This window comes from Felis catus, chromosome B2 (genome assembly GCF_018350175.1).
Source record: "Felis catus isolate Fca126 chromosome B2, F.catus_Fca126_mat1.0, whole genome shotgun sequence".
NCBI classification, from domain to species: domain Eukaryota; kingdom Metazoa; phylum Chordata; class Mammalia; order Carnivora; family Felidae; genus Felis; species Felis catus.
The window spans coordinates 151,731,590-151,748,627 of record NC_058372.1 but is presented as its reverse complement, the minus strand read 5'-3'; the positions used below and the strand labels follow the sequence as shown (position 1 = coordinate 151,748,627).

Here is a 17,038-nt window from a genome sequence, read left to right as displayed (position 1 = left end):
TCGTGACAACCACTAGCCTCTTCACTTCCAACTTGGCCCCTCCTGTCGCCACGACAGCCTCTTCCAAACTCCAGTAACGCACAGTCAAACCCAGTCTCTCTGGGCATCGGGGGCTCTGGGAGCAGGTCCCAGGAGCCTCTGTGGACACTGCCCCCCGCTTGGGTTCTTCCTGGAGTGCTGCACTCCACACAGACAGGCTCCCATGAGCGCCGTCCACCTGCCAGGTCACAGCACAGGCCACCTTCTCTCTGTTCAGTTAGGGCCGAACACATCCCGCCCTGCCATTGAGGTGGGTGTGGGGTGCCTCCCAGCACGCTCTGGGTGGCAGGATCGGGTACAGCCACCTGGGCCCGACCACTGCAGTCCCTAGCGCAAACGCCACGTCAGGAACGCAGCCATAGAGTTGTCGGCAAACGTGGGGACCCCGCCCTCCTCTGCTCTGTCCTGAAGCTCCTGGTCACCTCTGCCCACTCCCCTCCTTCCTTCTGGTTCCCTAAGGTGTTCCTGAGATCAGGCATTTCGGCCTCCACCTCAGAGTGTAAAAGGTGCCTGTGTCCCCTTCCCCTGGGAGTAGGACAGGCCTTAGGGCTGCAGGGTTTCCAGGCCTATTCACTACTTTGTAAATTTTTATTACAAAATATTGCAAACATACACAAAATGCCTGGGACGTCTCTGTGCTGGTTGTCTAGACTCAACAGGCACTAGCTTTCTGCTGTGTTTTTCTGATGCCTTTTTTAAAAGCATGAACCACAGCTAACCACCCTGCCCAAGTCTCTGCCCCTCGTCCCCTTTCCAGGGGGTCTGAAGTTGTCACTTCAAGGAAAACACTGGACAGCTTTGTTGCCAGTGATGAGATCCAAGATTTCAAGCAAGAATTAGAACTTGGAATACTTGTATGAGATACGGAAGGTCCAGGGCTTGTCAATACTGAAGGTCCGCTGATGAAACTGGCGTGGTTTAGCAAAAACATCTCTGATCTCCCGTGAGGAGCATTTACAAGACCTGCATGGCTCATCTGTATAACCAGTACTTTCCCAGTGACCGAAGCATGTCACAAAACCATGCAGAGAAAAATCCATTCAGAGAGCAAGACAGACCGACAGACGGACGGCAAGCAGCAAGCAGGCAGCCGCCCACATCCGATGTGCTTTGAGACCCTTCCTGTGCCTGCTGAGTCGAGAGGCGCGTGCAAGGAGAGCATCTAGAAACCTCTGGGAAGGGCCGAAGGGCCTCCTCCCCTTTCATCTGAAGGCCTGTGAGGAGGGGTCTTCAACTGTACTTTAGCCAAAACGATACGTGACCACAGATGACTGCAGAGGCCTGAGGCTCTGCCTGTAATAAAACCAGACATTAAACCCATTTGCCAAAGTGTAAAACAAGGCATTCCTCCAGCTTTTTCCTGGGGCGGGGAGGAGATATAAAAATGGTGGCATATGATCGGTGCACTGTTATTTTTAAATAAATACATATTTAAAACTTCTGTCATTCAAAATTTTCAATACAGTAAAAAGGGCGTCCTCGGTACTAAAGCCAGAAAGAGTGAACTGCTGAATAATGTGGATTCTGGATAAAAAGCCAGTTTCCACAACCATCTAACTTCTGCCCTACACACCTGTCACCATCCACATGACTGGGGAGGTCTGTGGTATAATGATCCGTGTTTCTCTGAGAGGGGAAACCCTTCAGGACCCAAACAAGGAGTCACTGCTGTGACGTCCACACCCACGAGCTCGGGATCCGGGCCCAAGCTCACCCCCACCTGCTGCCGGGCCTCACAGTCGGCCGGCTGAACCTCTGGAGCCAAGGTCAGCTCTCTCAAGTCAGCGTCCAGACTCAGAAAGGTCAAACTGTTGGAAGGAAATGTGCAAAAAAAGAGCGAAGGAAAAAGGTTTCTGAGGATAACAGAGTCTTGACTCTTTGGAAAACCTTTTCAGAACAAAATAAAACTGTAACCCCAACTGGCGCCCACTCCTTCTGGTCACCACTCGGCTGCCACAAGTCTGTCTCCTGGGAACAGCTTCTTTGGGGCCGCTTCCCCCTTCCCAGCGGACTTGCATGTCCCCAATCACACAGTGGCCGGTCCCCTGCTCTGCTGTCCGGGACACGAGCACGGAACCAGCTCAAGAGGGCTCCAGGCTTATTTCTGTGGCTCCTACTCTCCTACTGTCCCCTCACAGGGGACAGGCTTTCATTTTGTTTGGATCGTACATTAAAGGCTGTGGCTTGAAGCATTCAGTAAACAGATCGGTGGCTTCCTTTAACAGACTTTCCCGTAGTTGAAAGCCACAGGACCCACGACAAGGGAGCATGTGTCTCACACCATCTTACAGGAACTCACAGGTTGAAGGCTAAACGGAGCACGGTGGGCCGACATGCCCAGAGGCCGAGAGACCATCAAGAACAGAGCTCGGCATGGGGTGCCTGGGTGGCTCAGTCGGTTGAACGTCCGAATTCGGCTCAGGTCATGATCTCGCGGTTTGGGAGTTTGGGCCCCGCGTCGGGCTCTGTGCTGACAGCTCGGAGCCTGGAGCTGCTTCGGATTCTGTGTCTCCCTCTCTCTCTGCCCCTCCCCCGCTCATGCTCTGTCTCTGTCTCAAAAATAAAGATAAAAATTAAAAAAAAAAAAAAGAACAGAGCTCAGCCAGTTCTGCACCTGGTAAAACGTGTCTCCTACAAAATGGGATGAAAAGACAAAGTGTACAGGCAGCCTGTGAGAAAACCTGGTGTCGACCAAACCTTCCTGGAAGACGTTCCTTCCCTGGATGACTGTTCAGTTTGACTGAAAACTATCAATTCAATGGCCCCTACGAGGGACACGCCATCTGAAGATTAAGGATATATGGACGTATGTGCCTTAATGGGCCAACATGCCCTTGGAGGGCCCGCGGGGCTGGGTCACACTTGCCCTCAGCTTCGGTCTCCTGGGGAAATACCAGGCCCACCCAGCCTGGCTGCTGGCACCATGAGGGATCGCCATGACTCATTAGGTGTCCCATGGGGTTTCCTGACCTCGGCCTCCCCAGGCCTTTGAAAGAGGCTTCTGGGGAAACCACAAACAAGTGAAGTTGGTCTGTTTTTGAATGGCTGCTCCTTGGCTTTTTTAGTTCAGGTGGCTGGTCAAATACAGAAGGTTACAGTTAACTTTCTACTTTTCATCTAACACTTGGCAGAGCTGGCCATAATGAGAGAAATCGGATGCCTGCACTGGCTTTCCCCATGCAATCTTCTCTCTCAGAACCACAAAGAGCTTGCGAGTAAGGGCTGTCTGCAGGTGGGGGATGCGATGTGCCTAGACCCCTGGCCTCGAGCGGGGACAACAGGGGCACAGGCTACAAGGCCTCAGCCATGGCCAGAGACGGAAAGGGATGTGGAGGCGCAGTTCTCTAACGATGTAGGACCTCCCTGCGCACTTGGCTCAAACTGCGATGTCTGTCAGTCGTTGGCGGCTCTCATCACTGCACCACCGCACCCCAGGGTCAAATTGGAGAAGCTGGCCCCCACTGCTGGGGCCCTTCCTGAAGCTCTACCAAGAGCCCCTGGACAACTGGGGGACGGAAGCCGACGAGGAAGAGGCACGTGTCAGCTTTCACTAGAGTAACGGAGGCTGCTGGTGTGGATGGGCTTCAGGCCCCAGGATGGTCCACTTGGCATCAAAAGAGAAGGGATTAGAAACACCAGGTCCCTGGCCTCTAGGAGGGGAACAAGCCAGGGTCCCCTCTCCCCACACGGAGCTGCAGCTCTCCAAGCAAAGGGGCTTTTTTGCATTTTTAAAAAAACTTTTTATTAAAAAAAACGTTTTTAATGTTTATTTTTGACAGAGAGAGACAGAGCATGAGCAGGGGAGAGGCAGAGAGAGAGGGAGACACGGAATCGGAAGCAGGCTCCAGGCTCTGAGCTGTCAGCACAGAGCTCGACGCAGGGCTTGAACTTACAGACTGTGAGATCGTGACCTGAGCTGAAGTCGGACGCTCCATCGACTGAGCCACCCAGGAGCCCCAGGGTTTTTTTTTTCCTTTTTGTGACAGTCAGAAGATGCCGCCGCTACCAACTTATTTTTCATCCTAAGTTGTGGCAATGCCTGAAACAGCTCGAAATTTTAAACACAAAGTTCACGGGGTGCCTGGGTGGCGCAGTCGGTTAAGCGTCCGACTTCAGCCAGGTCACGATCTCGGGGTCCCTGAGTTCGAGCCCTGCGTCAGGCTCTGGGCTGATGGCTCAGAGCCTGGAGCCTGTTTCCGATTCTGTGTCTCCCTCTCTCTCTGCCCCTCCCCCGTTCATGCTCTGTCTCTATCTGTTCCAAAAATAAATAAAAACGTTGAAAAAAAAATTTTAAACACAAAGTTCAAAGGATGGGAAAAAAGTGAACGTGTCCAATCCTCTGGGTGCTGAACTCATTAAATCCAACTGGTCAGTACTTTAGAAATAAAAACCCACTTTACCGGAGATACCAAAGTGGTCACCGGCCATGATTATTTCTTTCCCTTTATTTTCAACTACACAACACACAAAGTCATTCTTGTGGCAAAAATTCACGGATATGGCAGACATCCCTCTTGAAACCTAGTCCCGTGTGCAGGCGAGCGCACCAGACGCCACTGTGGGCTCAGCCACACCAGGCACCCCTGCCCGTTCAACGAAGGGGCGCACTCACAGGGTTCCCGTCATGGGCACCCTCAGTCCCCTGCCTCTGCCTTCCGCTGGCGTCTATGCTTCCCGTGGACACGAGCACGGCAGCTCCAGAGATGAGGGCTCTGGCCGGCCCCCTCGGGGAGCGGCTGGGGGACTGTGGTAACAACGCTACTTGACTCAGAATCTAGTTTCAGTTTATTTAAATGACGTGTTGGAATGAAAGCTGCATTAAGAAAGAGCTCTGAGCATTAAGGACCCTGATGCATGTTTGCACATATTTAAACAACATGAGAATAACAATTAATAGATTGACTCAGGAATCACCACTTTCTTTTTCCTCTCACGGGTGTACAGACTTACATTTGAGAAGGGGCGGTACAGAGCCCATAGGAGACCTGGCCAGACTATGTCCGGTGCCCAAGGCCTTTCCAGCTGTAGAACTTCGACAACAGGGCCAAATGAGAACCGGGACAAAGAAGTGGGTCTTCACTTGTTGTAACAGCAGACTAACCACTGGTAACTGGTAGAGCGAAATGCGTATTACAGATCAGCGTCACAACACAAAGGAGAGCGGATGAGCCCAACCAACCACACCATCCCTACCGCTGCTGAACCAAGCACGTGAGACGGGGCCCCACGTCCCAGTCCCGTGGGAGCCGCTGGGCTCCCTGTGCTGCCTGTTCTCAGATGTGTCCTTCACACGAGGGTGGTCCGGCCATATTCCCTGGAACACAATGGTAACCACAAAACAGTCTTTCCCACTCACCAACTGAGCACTCTTGAAGTGACCACAGAGACCTCAGCTGTGCCGTGAGGACCACAGTGAACTTTCACAAGGGCCTGCACATCCCAGGCCCGGGCCAACCACTCAGGAAGCAACTTGCGACTGCACGTGTAACCCAAGCATAAGGGACTCAAGGGCGGCTGCCTGAAGCTACGCAGTCCTTTCCGGGTTGGCTTCCCTGTCTCGGGAGATACTGTGGCCCATGCTGTGCAGATTCACGCAGAGCAGGGCCTCGATGACGCAGGCGTTCTTGGTTTCTCCGTTCTCCCCACGAAGGTCTGTACATTTACAAGCTGTCAGAGACTACAGGGAATCTCCGCACTTGGGGTGGAGCCACAGCAAAGCTTCTGGGAGGCAGCAGGCAGTTCTTCACACGCCCTCAGCTCCGCCTGGCTGCCTGGTGCCACGTAAACGGCACAGTAGAGTGGAGTTAAAAACACATACCACGTTCAGGTCACCTCACTCAACATGTCTGTACTGTGTGCCCGTAATGGGTGAAATACAGCAATCTCGTTCTAGGTCTTGGCTGTAGGCAAGCAAGATGTACTGTACTGGCTTTATGCTCAATGTCTACGTTTACAATGATTCCTTCTTCACCTGCGAGCGGGTCTGTCCTCTTCCAGCTGGTGGGCGTCAGTTGGACCACCTGCAACACAAGTGACTGCATGAGCCTCCCTGATGAGTGCATCCTGCAAGCTAGCCGCAGGGAGGAGGTGCCCAGGGCACACAGCTGGCAGGCCTGGCCGGAGCCAGTGGGTGTGCGTGTCTGCGCGTGCGCACGGCATATCCACTGGGGTGTGTGTGTCCGCACGTGTGGGGCATGTGCACCGGGGTATGCATGTCTGCACGCGTGTGGTGTATCCACTGGAGTGAGCGTGTCTGCGTGTGCGCACAGCGTGTGCACCAGGGTGTCCGTGTCCGCGCGTGTGCACGGCATATCCACTGGGGTGTGTGTGTCTGCACGTGTGTGGGGCATATGCACCGGGGTATGCGCGTCTGCACATGTGTGTGGTGTATCCACTGGAGTGTGCATGTCTGCGTGTGTGCACAACGTATGCACCGGGGTGTGTGTGTCTGCACGTGTGCATGGCATATCCACTGGGGTGTGCGTGTCTACATGTGTGGGGCGTATGCACCGGGGTGTGCATAGCACATGCACTGGGGTTGCGTGCCTGCATGTATGCATGGGATATCCACTGGGGTGCGCATGTCCACACGTGTGTGGCATATCCACTGGGGTGTGCGTGTCTGTGCATGTGCACAGCGTATGCACCAGGGTGCGCGTGTCTGCACATGTGTGGGGCTTATGCACCGGGGTGTGCATCTGCGGGGCGTATGCACCGGGGCGTGCGTGTCTGTGCGTGTGTGTGGCATATCCACGGGGGTGTGCGTGTCTGTGCGTGTGTGTGGTGTATCCCTGGGTCTGGGAGAGGAGACAATGTTTCACGTAAGCACGTCCTGCCCGATTCCAGAATGAGTTGAGGGCACACCCTTACTGAATGGAGAATGGTGGCCATCACTGTTGACTTCCTAATTGTGAATACCAAAGGTCACCGTTTCAACCAGATACTTAGTCCTGATGTCACCTATTGAGTGCTTACTGAGTGCTGACCCATGTAGCCCTCAGTGCTGGCACCCTCCGTATTCTGGAGATCATTCCTACCTCTACAACACTGGAAACTGCCCACCACTCTTCTGAAATGCCGTCCCCCCCAGGTCCCAGGGCACCGTGTTACTTGGTCTTTCCAGACCCCTAGAGAGGCACTTGCATAGGCCTCCCCCACTTTCCCACAGGTCTGCAGGTGCTGGTGCCCAGGACTTGGGAGACAAATGTAATGCCTAGGTCTCTATGATGTGCTGAGTAATGCTGGCCCTGCCGAATCCCTCTCCGGTCACCCCCCAGATGCCTCCTCTGACAGGAGCTCACCGCTGCGGATGCAACAGAGGACATGCTCACTGTGGGCTTGCACATTGCAAGATTCATGTGAGCATATGCACCCTCCCACTGAATCCTGGGGGCAGGGGTGACATCACCCTCACTAGGAAGCGAGAAGTGGAGAGGCCAGGTGTGCTGTCCAAGGCCATACACACAGCAGGCCACAGAGCAGAAACTGAACCGGTCTTCTCTGCTCCAAAGTCAGCCACAGCCAGCAGGGGCACCGCAATCACAATGGACCCAAAAGTTAAAGCTTGTCTACACTCACTCTCCTTCCCTTGTATTTCCTACCCAAGTTAATAGCACTGAAATCTGAACTCAATGCAAGTCAGGGACCTGAGGATCATTCTAGGGCCCTTCTCTACTGTTTCCCCTCACCCCAGTTACAAATGGTCCCCCAGGACTTCCTCAGATTTTTGTAATTACGTCATCCCCTTGGTGTCTCCAGGAAGAACAGGAAGGCTCTTCCTATGACCTGAGGTAAGAGTCAAGAATTTCAGCATCAGGACCTCCCCAAGGATCCCGTGGCTGAAAGCCTCACCTGGGGTACTGGCTTCCCATCACTTTTACGATGCCTGACTCTGGAACACAATCTGCCCTGAAGAATTACCAGCCATGTGAGAACAAAAATCTAAAGTAGGAGCGCCTGGGTGGCTCAGTTGGTTGAGCGTCCAGCTTCGGCTCAGGTCACGATATCCTGGTCCATTGGTTCCAGCCCCATATCGGGCCCTGTGCTGACAGCTCAGAGCCTGGAGCCTGGAGCCTGCTTCAGATTCTCTGTCTCCCTTTCTCTTGCCCCTCCCCAGCTTGCGCTCTGTCTCTGTCTCTCTCAAAAATAAATAAACATTAAAAAAAATTTTTTTATTCTAAAATAAAAACAAAGACCAAAAGAAACATATAGAAAGAGAAACAGAAGGAGATTCTATGAAGGAAGAAGGAAAAAACAAAATAAAACACAACTACTGGTGTAATTTACTCAGATGCAAAAGAAATGTTGCAGCCACGAAACAGAAGAGTATGCTATGAAAAAGAGACATTCCGAGCTCTCAGAATTTACAAACAGCACAATTAAAGATCAGAAAGAATGGGAGACAAATGTAATGTAATCTCCCACAAAGCAGAGCAAAAGACCAAGATACAAGGAGAGAAAATACAGGACAATTACAGGGCTGGAATATAGTGTCTAACCTCTGAGACAAGTAACAGAGAGCAGAGAGAATGGAAGGAAGGACATCACGAGAGAAATCATTGGAAGAAGGTTCCAGATCTGAAAGACGCTGACCAGCTTCTCACTGCCATCTGCGAGGCGGCTGGCCGGGTGTGTTGGAGACAGGAAGGCTGCTGGCTTGGGCTGCCTTCCGTGGCATTCCCCATCGCACTCCACGCGGGGGCTCTCCTGGAGTCCAGGTGTCCAGAGGCTGGGCCGTGGGGACAGGAGCCAAGCTTGAGGCTGCTCCTAGGACTTGCCCCACCGACTTCTCGGGGGTGCAGCCTGTCCGCAGAGCTGCCAAGTAAGGAGCCACTTCTCTGCCGATGGACACTGGGGTTGTTCCCATCTGTTGACTGATGTGGATAATGATGTTATGAACATCATGGCTGCACCATTTCACATTCCCTCCGGCAGCGCATGGGGGTCAGGTTTCTCCACATGCTTGTCAATACTTAGTATTTTCTGTTTAGTAGTAGTAGTATCATCCTAGTAGGTGTGAAGCGGTACCTTGCAATTTTGACTTGTATTTCCTGTGCAAATGATGCACAGCATCCTTTGATGAGTTTCCTGGCCATTTACACATCTTCTTCACAGAAAAGTCTATTCACACCTGGGTGGCTCAGTTGGTTAAGCATGTGACTTCAGCTCAGGTCACGGTGTCACGGTCTGGGGGTTCAAGCCCCACAGCGGCTTGCTGCTGTCAGTACACAGCCTGCTTGGGATCCTCTGTCTCTTGCTCTCTGCCGTTCCCCTGCTCACGTGTGCTCTCTCTCAAAAAATAAATTTTCTTTTTAAAAAAGAAAAATCTATTCAAGCCCTGTTACCTTTTCGTTGTCAAGTTATGGAGGTTTTATACATATACATATTTTGGATATTAATCCCTTATCAGAAACATAGCATTTTCTCTTTCAGTACATTGTCTTTTCACTTCTTTAGTATTTATTTTTGAGAGAGAGAGAGAGAGAGAGAGAGAGACAGAAAGAGAGGGAGACACAGAATCTGAAGCAGGTTCCAGGTTCCAAGCTGCCAGCACAGAGCCCAACGCGGGGCTTGAACCCATGAACTATGAGGTCATGACCTGAGCCGAAGTTGGTCGCTCAACCAACTGAGCCACCCGGGTGCCCCTTCACTTTTTTTTTTTTTTTAACTTTTATTCATTTTTTGATAGAGACCGAGTGTGAGCGGGGGAGGGGCAGAGAGAGGGGGAGACACAGAATCTGAAGCAGGCTCCAGGCTCCGAGCTGTCAGCAGAGCCCGACATGGGGCTCGAACTCACGGACTGTGAGATCATAACCTGAGCTGAAGTTGGATGCCCAACCGACTGAACCACCCAGGCGCCCCTCACTTTTTTAATATTATTTTTTATTGTACCGAATTTTTAAATTCTGATAAAATCTAATTTATCTCTTTTTTCTTTTGTTGCCTATGCTTTTGGTGTCATATCCGTGAGGTCTTTGCCAAAGCCAATTCCATGAAAATTTTCTCAATGCTTTATTTAAAGAGTTTTAGGGGCACCTGGGTGGCTTAGGTCATGATCTCACGGTTTATAGGATCAGCCCCACACTGGGCTCTGCTCCTGACAGTACAGAGACTGCTTGGGGGTTTCTCTCTCTCCCTCTCTCTGCCCCTCCCTGGTGCTCTCTCTCTCCAAATTAATAAACATTTAAAAAAAACAGAGAGAGTTTTATATTACAGCCCTTGAGTCTAGGTCTTCGACCCAGTTTGAGTTAATTTTGGTATATGGTGTGAGGTAAGGGGTCTAATTTCATTCTTTTGCATGGGATATCCAATTTTCCCACACTATTAAATACTTTGAATGTATGAATAAATAAACTGCTTTCTTAATTTCCTTTCCTCATTACTCACTGCTGGTGTTAGAAACACAATGGATTTTTGTCTGTTGACTTATTAAATTCTGCAGCTTTGGTGAATTTATTAGCTTTGGTAGCTTTCCTGTGGAATGTTTGGATTTTCTATACATAAGTTCATGACATGTATGACTAGAGACAGCTTTACATCTTCCTTTTCATTTTGGATGCTTTTATTTTTTTCTTATCTAACTGCTCTAGCTAGAATGCCAGTACAAGGCTGAACAGTAGTGGTGAAAGTGGGCACCTTGTTCCTGACCTTAAGGGGGAAGCTTCTCACCTTCCACCATTGAATATGATATTAACTATGGGTTTTTCATAAATACCTTTTATCATGGTGAGGTATTTTACCTCTATTCCTAGTCTTCTGAGAGTTTTTGATATTTATCAACTTTATTTTAATTAAAAAATTTTTAAATGTTTATTTTTGAGAAAGAGAGAGTGTGCACATGGGGGAGGGGTAGAGAGACAGGGAGAGGGGCAGAGAATCCAAAGCAGGACCTGTGCTGTCAGTGCAAAGCCTGATGTGGGGCTTGAACTCATGAACCATGAGATCATGAGCTGAACTGAAGTCAGATGCTCAACCAACTGAGCCATCCAGGCAACCTATGAGGGTTTTTATTATGAAAGGATCTTGGAATGTGTCTAATGTCTTTTTTAATGCATCGAATGTGACTGCCGTCTTCATTTTAATAATGTGGTATATTACACCTATTTTATATTGAATAACCTTTTCATTCCCAGAATAAATCCCACTTGGTCACTGTGAATAATCTTTTTAATATTCTATCAGATTCAACTTATTAATATTTTGTTGAAGATTTTTGCATTTATATTCACAAACTATATTGGTTTATAATTTTCTTTTCTTGTAAAGTTCTTATCTGGCTTAGGTATCAGGGAAATTTTGGTCTCATTGAGTAAGTATTTGGTCTTAAAAAAATTTTTTTTTGGACAGTTTGAGAAGGATTGGTGTCAATTCTTTTTTAAATGCTTGGTAGAACTCACAGAGAAGCAATCCGGTCCAGGACTTTTCTTTGTTGGAGATTTCTAATTACTAATTCAATCGTGTTACTTATTAAAGTCTATTGAGATTTTCTATTTTTTCTTCAGTCCGTTTAGGTGATTTATTAAGTTTTAAGGAATGTGCCCATTTTTCCTAGACTGGCATATAATTTTTCATACCATGCTCTTAAAATCATTTTTATCTTTGTCATGTCAGTTGCAGTGTCCTCACTTCCATTTCTGATTTTATTTCTATCTTCCGTTTTCATCTAAAGATTTCTCAATTTCCCTACCTTTTTAAAGAACCAATTCTAGATTTCACTGATTTTTCTCTATTGTTTTTCTATTCTGCATTTTGTATATCTCCACTTTAATCTTTATTATTTCTTTCCTTTTGGTAGCCTTGGGTTTAGTTTGCTTTTTCTTTTTATAGTTCCTCAAGATGAAATACAGTCTACTGATTTGAGATCCTTTTTCCTTTTAAAATGTAGGTGTTCATAGCTACACATTTCTCTCCAAGCACTGCTCTTGGTGAACCCCATGAGTTTAGTACTTTGTGTTTTCATTTTCATTTGTGTCTAAGTATTTTCTGCTTTTCCTTGTGATTTCTTCTATGACCCATTGGTTGTTTAGTAGTATGCTGTTTAATTTTCAATTTTATGAATTTCCCAGTTTTCCTTCTGTTGTTGATTTCTAACTTCCTCTCACTGTGTATCAAAGAGACATGCTTTGTGGCTAATATAAGGCCTAACCTGAAGAGTGTTCCAGATGTCAGTTAGGTCCAGTTGGTTTATCATGTCGTCTAATTCCTTTATTTCCTCCCTTACTTTCTGTCTGCTGTTCTATTATTAAAAGTGGAGTATTAAAGTCTCTATTATTATTGAATTATTTCTTTCAATTCTGTCAATTTTTGTTTCATACATTTCGAGTGTCTGTAATTTGGTAAGCAAACATTTGTAATTGTTTTATCTTCCTGGTGTATTGAAACTTTTTTTGAACTACAGTTGACACACAACAACACATTAGTTTCAGGTGTACAACATAGTAATTTGACAAGTTTATATATTATACTACAAATGTTGCTTCCATCTGTCACCATATACACTATTACAATACCATTGACTATATTCCCATTACTGTGCCTTTCATCCCGTGACTTATTCATGCCATAACTGGCAGTCTGTAATGTCCACTCCCCTTCACCCACTTTGCTCATCCCCCTATCCCTTGCCCTTCTGGCAACCACCGGTTTGTTCTTTGCTTATGGGTCTGTTTCTGTTTTTTTTTTTTCTTGTTGTTCATTTGTTTTTTTAGATTTCACTTATGAATGAAATCTTACGGTATTTGTCTTTTTCTGTGTGACTTAATTTCAGTTACCATAATACCCTATAGGTCCATCCATGTTGTTGCAAATGGAAAGAACTCATTTTTTATGGCTGAGTAATATTCCATTGTGTATATGTACTATATCTTCTTTATCCAATCATCTATAGAGGGACGCTTGGGTTGCTTCCATAATTTAGCTATTGTAAATACTGCAATGAACAAGGGGATGCATATATCTTTTTCAAACAGTGTTTTGTTTTCTTCGGGTAAATAGCCAGTAATAGAATTACTGGATCATATGATATTTCTAATTTTTTTGAGGAACCTCTATAGTATTTTCCACAGTGGCTGCACCAATTTACATTCCCACCAATGGTGCACAAGGGTTCCTTTGAATCCATCTTTGTCAACACATTATTTCCTTTGATTTTACCCATTCTAACAGAGGTAAGGTGATACCTCATTATGGTTCTGACTGCATTTTCCAGATGATTAGTGATGTTGAGCATCTTTTTCATGTGTCTGCTGGCCATCTGTCTTTGGGAAAATGTTCAAGTCCTCTGCTCACTTCTAAATTTTATTATTTGTTTTTTTGGTGTTGAGTTTTAGAAGTTCTTTACATATTTTGGATATTAACATCTTATCAGATATATTATTTGCAAATATCTTCTACTCGGTAGGTTATCTTTTTGTTTTGTTGATGGCTTCCTTCACTGTATAAAAAACTTTTTATTTTGGTGTAGTCCCAATTGTTTATTTTTGCTTTTATTTCCCTTGCCTGAGGAGACCTATCTATTACTGTCTTGGTTTTCTTCTACAAGGTTTATGGTTTCAGGTCTCACACTGGTGTCTTTAATCTATTTTCAGTTTATTTTTGTGTGTGGTGTAAGACAGCGGTCCAGTTTCATTCCCTTGCAAGTGGCTGTCCAGTTTTCCCAACACCATTTATGGAAGAGACTGTCTTATTCCCATTGTACATTTTTGCCTCTTTTGTCATAGCTTAACTGACCATGTAAGTGTGCATTTGGGCTATTTTGATCCACCGATCCATGTCTGTTTGTCACATACACATATTTGACACATATGTGTCAGTACCATACTGTTCTGATTATAGCTTTGTAGTATATCTGGAAATCTGGGATTGTGAAACCCAACACTGTTCTTTCTCAGGATTGCTTTGGCTATCCAGGGTCTTTTGTGGTTCCATATAAATTTTAGTACTATTCATGCTAAATATGTAAAAAATGCTATTGGTATTTTGATAGGGATTGCACTGAATCTGTGGATTGCTTTGGATAGTATGGACATTTTAACAATATTAATTCTTCCAATCCCTGAGCATGATGTATTGTTCCATTTGTTTTTGTGCATTGTATCTTTTGTACATTGTACATTTGTACATTGTACATGTACATTTGTTCCATTGTATCTTCTTCAATTTCTTTCATCAATGTTTTATAGTTTTCAGAGTATAGGTCTTTCATCCCCTTCCTTAAAACCATTTATTCCTAGATATTTTATTCTTTTTGGTGCAATTGTAAATGGAATTTTTTTTAATTTCTTTCTATTTCATTATTAGTATATAGAAATGCAACAGAATTTTGTGTATTAATTTTGTATCCTGCAACTTACTGCATTTGTTAGTTCTAATAGTTTTTTGGTGGAGTCTTTGGGGTTCTGTGTGTATAATACGTGATTTGCAAATAATGGCAGTTTTACTTCTTCCTTATCAAAGTGGATGCCTTTTATTTCTTTTTGTTGTCTGATTGCTGTGGCTAGGACTTCCAGTACTTTGTTGAATAAAAGTTGCAAGTGTGTACATCCTTGTCTTGTTCTTGATCTTAGCAGAAAAGCTCTTTCACCACTGAGTATGATGTTAGCAATGGGTTTGTCACATATGACCTTTATTATGTTGATGTTCCCTCTAAACCCACTTTGTTGAGTTTTTATGATGAACAGATGCTGAATTTTGTCAAATGCTTTTTCTGCATCTAGTGAGAAGATCATGTAATTTTTGTTTTTTATTTTGTTAATGTTGTGCATTGTGTTTACTGGTTTGCAGATATTGAACCATCCTTCCATCCCCAGAATAAATCTCACTAGATTGGAGTGAATGATCCTTTAATATATTGTTGAATTCAGTTTGCTACTATCTTGTTGAGAATGTTTGCATCTATGTTCATCAGGGATACTGGACTATGATTTTCTCCTATTATAATATTTTTGGTTTCTATATAAGGGCAATGCTGGACTCACAGAATGTATCTGGAAGCTTTTCTCTCCCTTCTATTTTGAATAGTTTGAGAAGAATATGTATTAACTCCTCTTTAAATGACTGATAGAGGGATACCTAGGTGGCTTGGTCAGTTAAGTGTCTGACTCTTGATTTCGGCTTAGGTCATAATCTCACAGTTTGTGAGTTCAAGTCCTGTGTTGGGCTCTGAACTGACAGTGTGGAGCCTGCTTGGGATTCTCTCTCTCCTCCTCTCTCTATGCTCCTCTCCCTCACACACATGCTCTCTCTCTCCCAAAATAAGTAAATATACTTTAAAAAAGTGGTAGAATTCATCTGGTCCTGGACTATTGCTTAATGGAAGTTATTTGATTACCAATTCAATCTCATTACTAGTAATTGGTCTGTTCAGATTTTCTATTTCTTCCTGATTCAATGTGGAAGACTCTATGTTTCTAGGAATTTATCCATTTCTTCTAGGTTGTCCAATTTGTTGGGATGTGATTTTTCGTAGGATTCTCTTATAATTCTTTTTATTTCCATGGTGTTGGTTATTTTTTTCTTTAATCTTTATTTGAGAGAGAAAGACAGAGCCTGAGTGGAGAGCAGCAGACAGAGAAGGAGACAGAATCTGAAACAGGCTCCAGGCTCTGAGCTGTCAGCACAGAGCCTGGTGTGGGGCTCAAACTCACAAACCATGAGATCATGACCTAAGCTGAAGTCAGATGCTTAACCCATTGAGTCACCCAGGCGTCCCCCATGGTGTCAGTTATTTGTTTCTTTATTTTGAGAGAGAGAAAGAGAGAGAGAGAGAGAGAGAGAGAGAGAGCGCGAGCGCACACAAGTGTGATCAGGGCAGGAACAGAGTGAGATAGAGAATCCCAAGAAAGCTCTGTGCTGTCAGCATGGAGCCCAACGCAGGGCTCGAACTCACAGACTGTGAGATCATGACTTGAACTGAAATCGAGTTGGACACTTAATTGGCTGAGCCACCAGGTGCCCCTCCATTTTTAATTTTTGAGCAACTGCCATACTGTGTTCTGCAGTGGCTGTATCAATTTTTGACATTCCATCAATGGTGCACAAGTGTTTCTTTTTCTCCACATCCTCGCCAACACTTGTTTCTTGTCTTTTTGATGATGGCCATTCTAACAGGTATGAGGTAATAGCTCACTGTGGTTTTGATTTGTATTTCCCTGATGATTAGAAATGTTGAGCATCTTTTCATGTACCTGTTGGCCACCTGTATGTCTTCTTTGGAGAAATGTCTATTCATTTCCTTTGCCCCTTTTTCAATTGGGTTATCTGGGGTTTTTTTTGGGGGGGCTTGTTTTTGGTTTTGTTTTTACTCTTGAGTTATAATAGTTCTTTATATATTTAGATGTTAACCTCTTATCAGATATATGGTTCACAAATATCTTCTCCCATTCTATAGGTTGCCTCTTCACTTTGATCACAATGTTTCCTTTGCTGTGCAGGAGCTTTTTAGTTTGATGCAGTACCACTTGTTTATTTTGCTTTTGTTGTCTGTGCTTTGGTGTCATGTCCAAAATATTTACAAGACCAATGTCAAGGAGGTTATTCCCTATATTTTCTTCCGGGAGTTTTCCAATTTTAGATCTTATGTTTAAGTCTTTAATCCATTTTTACGTAAGTTAAGGCTCTAATTTCATTCTTACACATGTGGATATTCAGTTTTCCTAATATAAATTATTAAAGACACTGTCCTTTTTCCATTGTGTGTTCTCGGAGCCACTTTGAAGATTAGTTGACCATACATATGAGGCTCTCTATTCTGTTCCATTGAGCTCTGAGCCTATTTTTATGTAAATATCACACTACTTTGATTAGTTTGGCTTTGTAATATAGTTTGACATCAAGAAATGTGACACCTCTAGCTTGGTTATTCTTTCTCAAGATTGCTTTAGGTATTTGGGGTATTTTGTGGTTCCATACAAATTTTAGGATTATTTGTTTTATTTTTGGGAAACTGCCATTGAAATTTTAATAGGGATTACACTGAACCTGTGGATTGTTTTGGGTAGTG

At 45.4% G+C, this 17,038-nt stretch overlaps 1 protein-coding gene across 16 annotated transcripts in view; it reads right to left on the bottom strand.

Annotated features, from left to right (window-relative positions):
- Positions 1-4,806: 4,806 nt before the first annotated feature.
- FAM120B (family with sequence similarity 120B) overlaps positions 4,807-17,038 on the bottom strand; it is an 89,335-nt gene continuing 77,103 nt past the window's right edge. For 10 of the 16 annotated variants that reach the window (XM_045058411.1, XM_045058413.1, XM_045058410.1 and 7 more), the window contains 2 exons: positions 8,632-8,912; positions 4,807-6,059 (listed from right to left, as the gene is read on the bottom strand). In XM_045058411.1, the coding sequence (XP_044914346.1) occupies positions 8,639-8,912 (274 nt within the window). In that variant the 3' untranslated portion in view covers positions 4,807-6,059; positions 8,632-8,638. Of the gene's footprint in view, positions 6,060-8,631; positions 8,913-17,038 lie in introns of those variants that run through there. The other 6 variants (XM_045058415.1, XM_019831537.2, XR_006598525.1 and 3 more) reach the window with 2 other exon arrangements.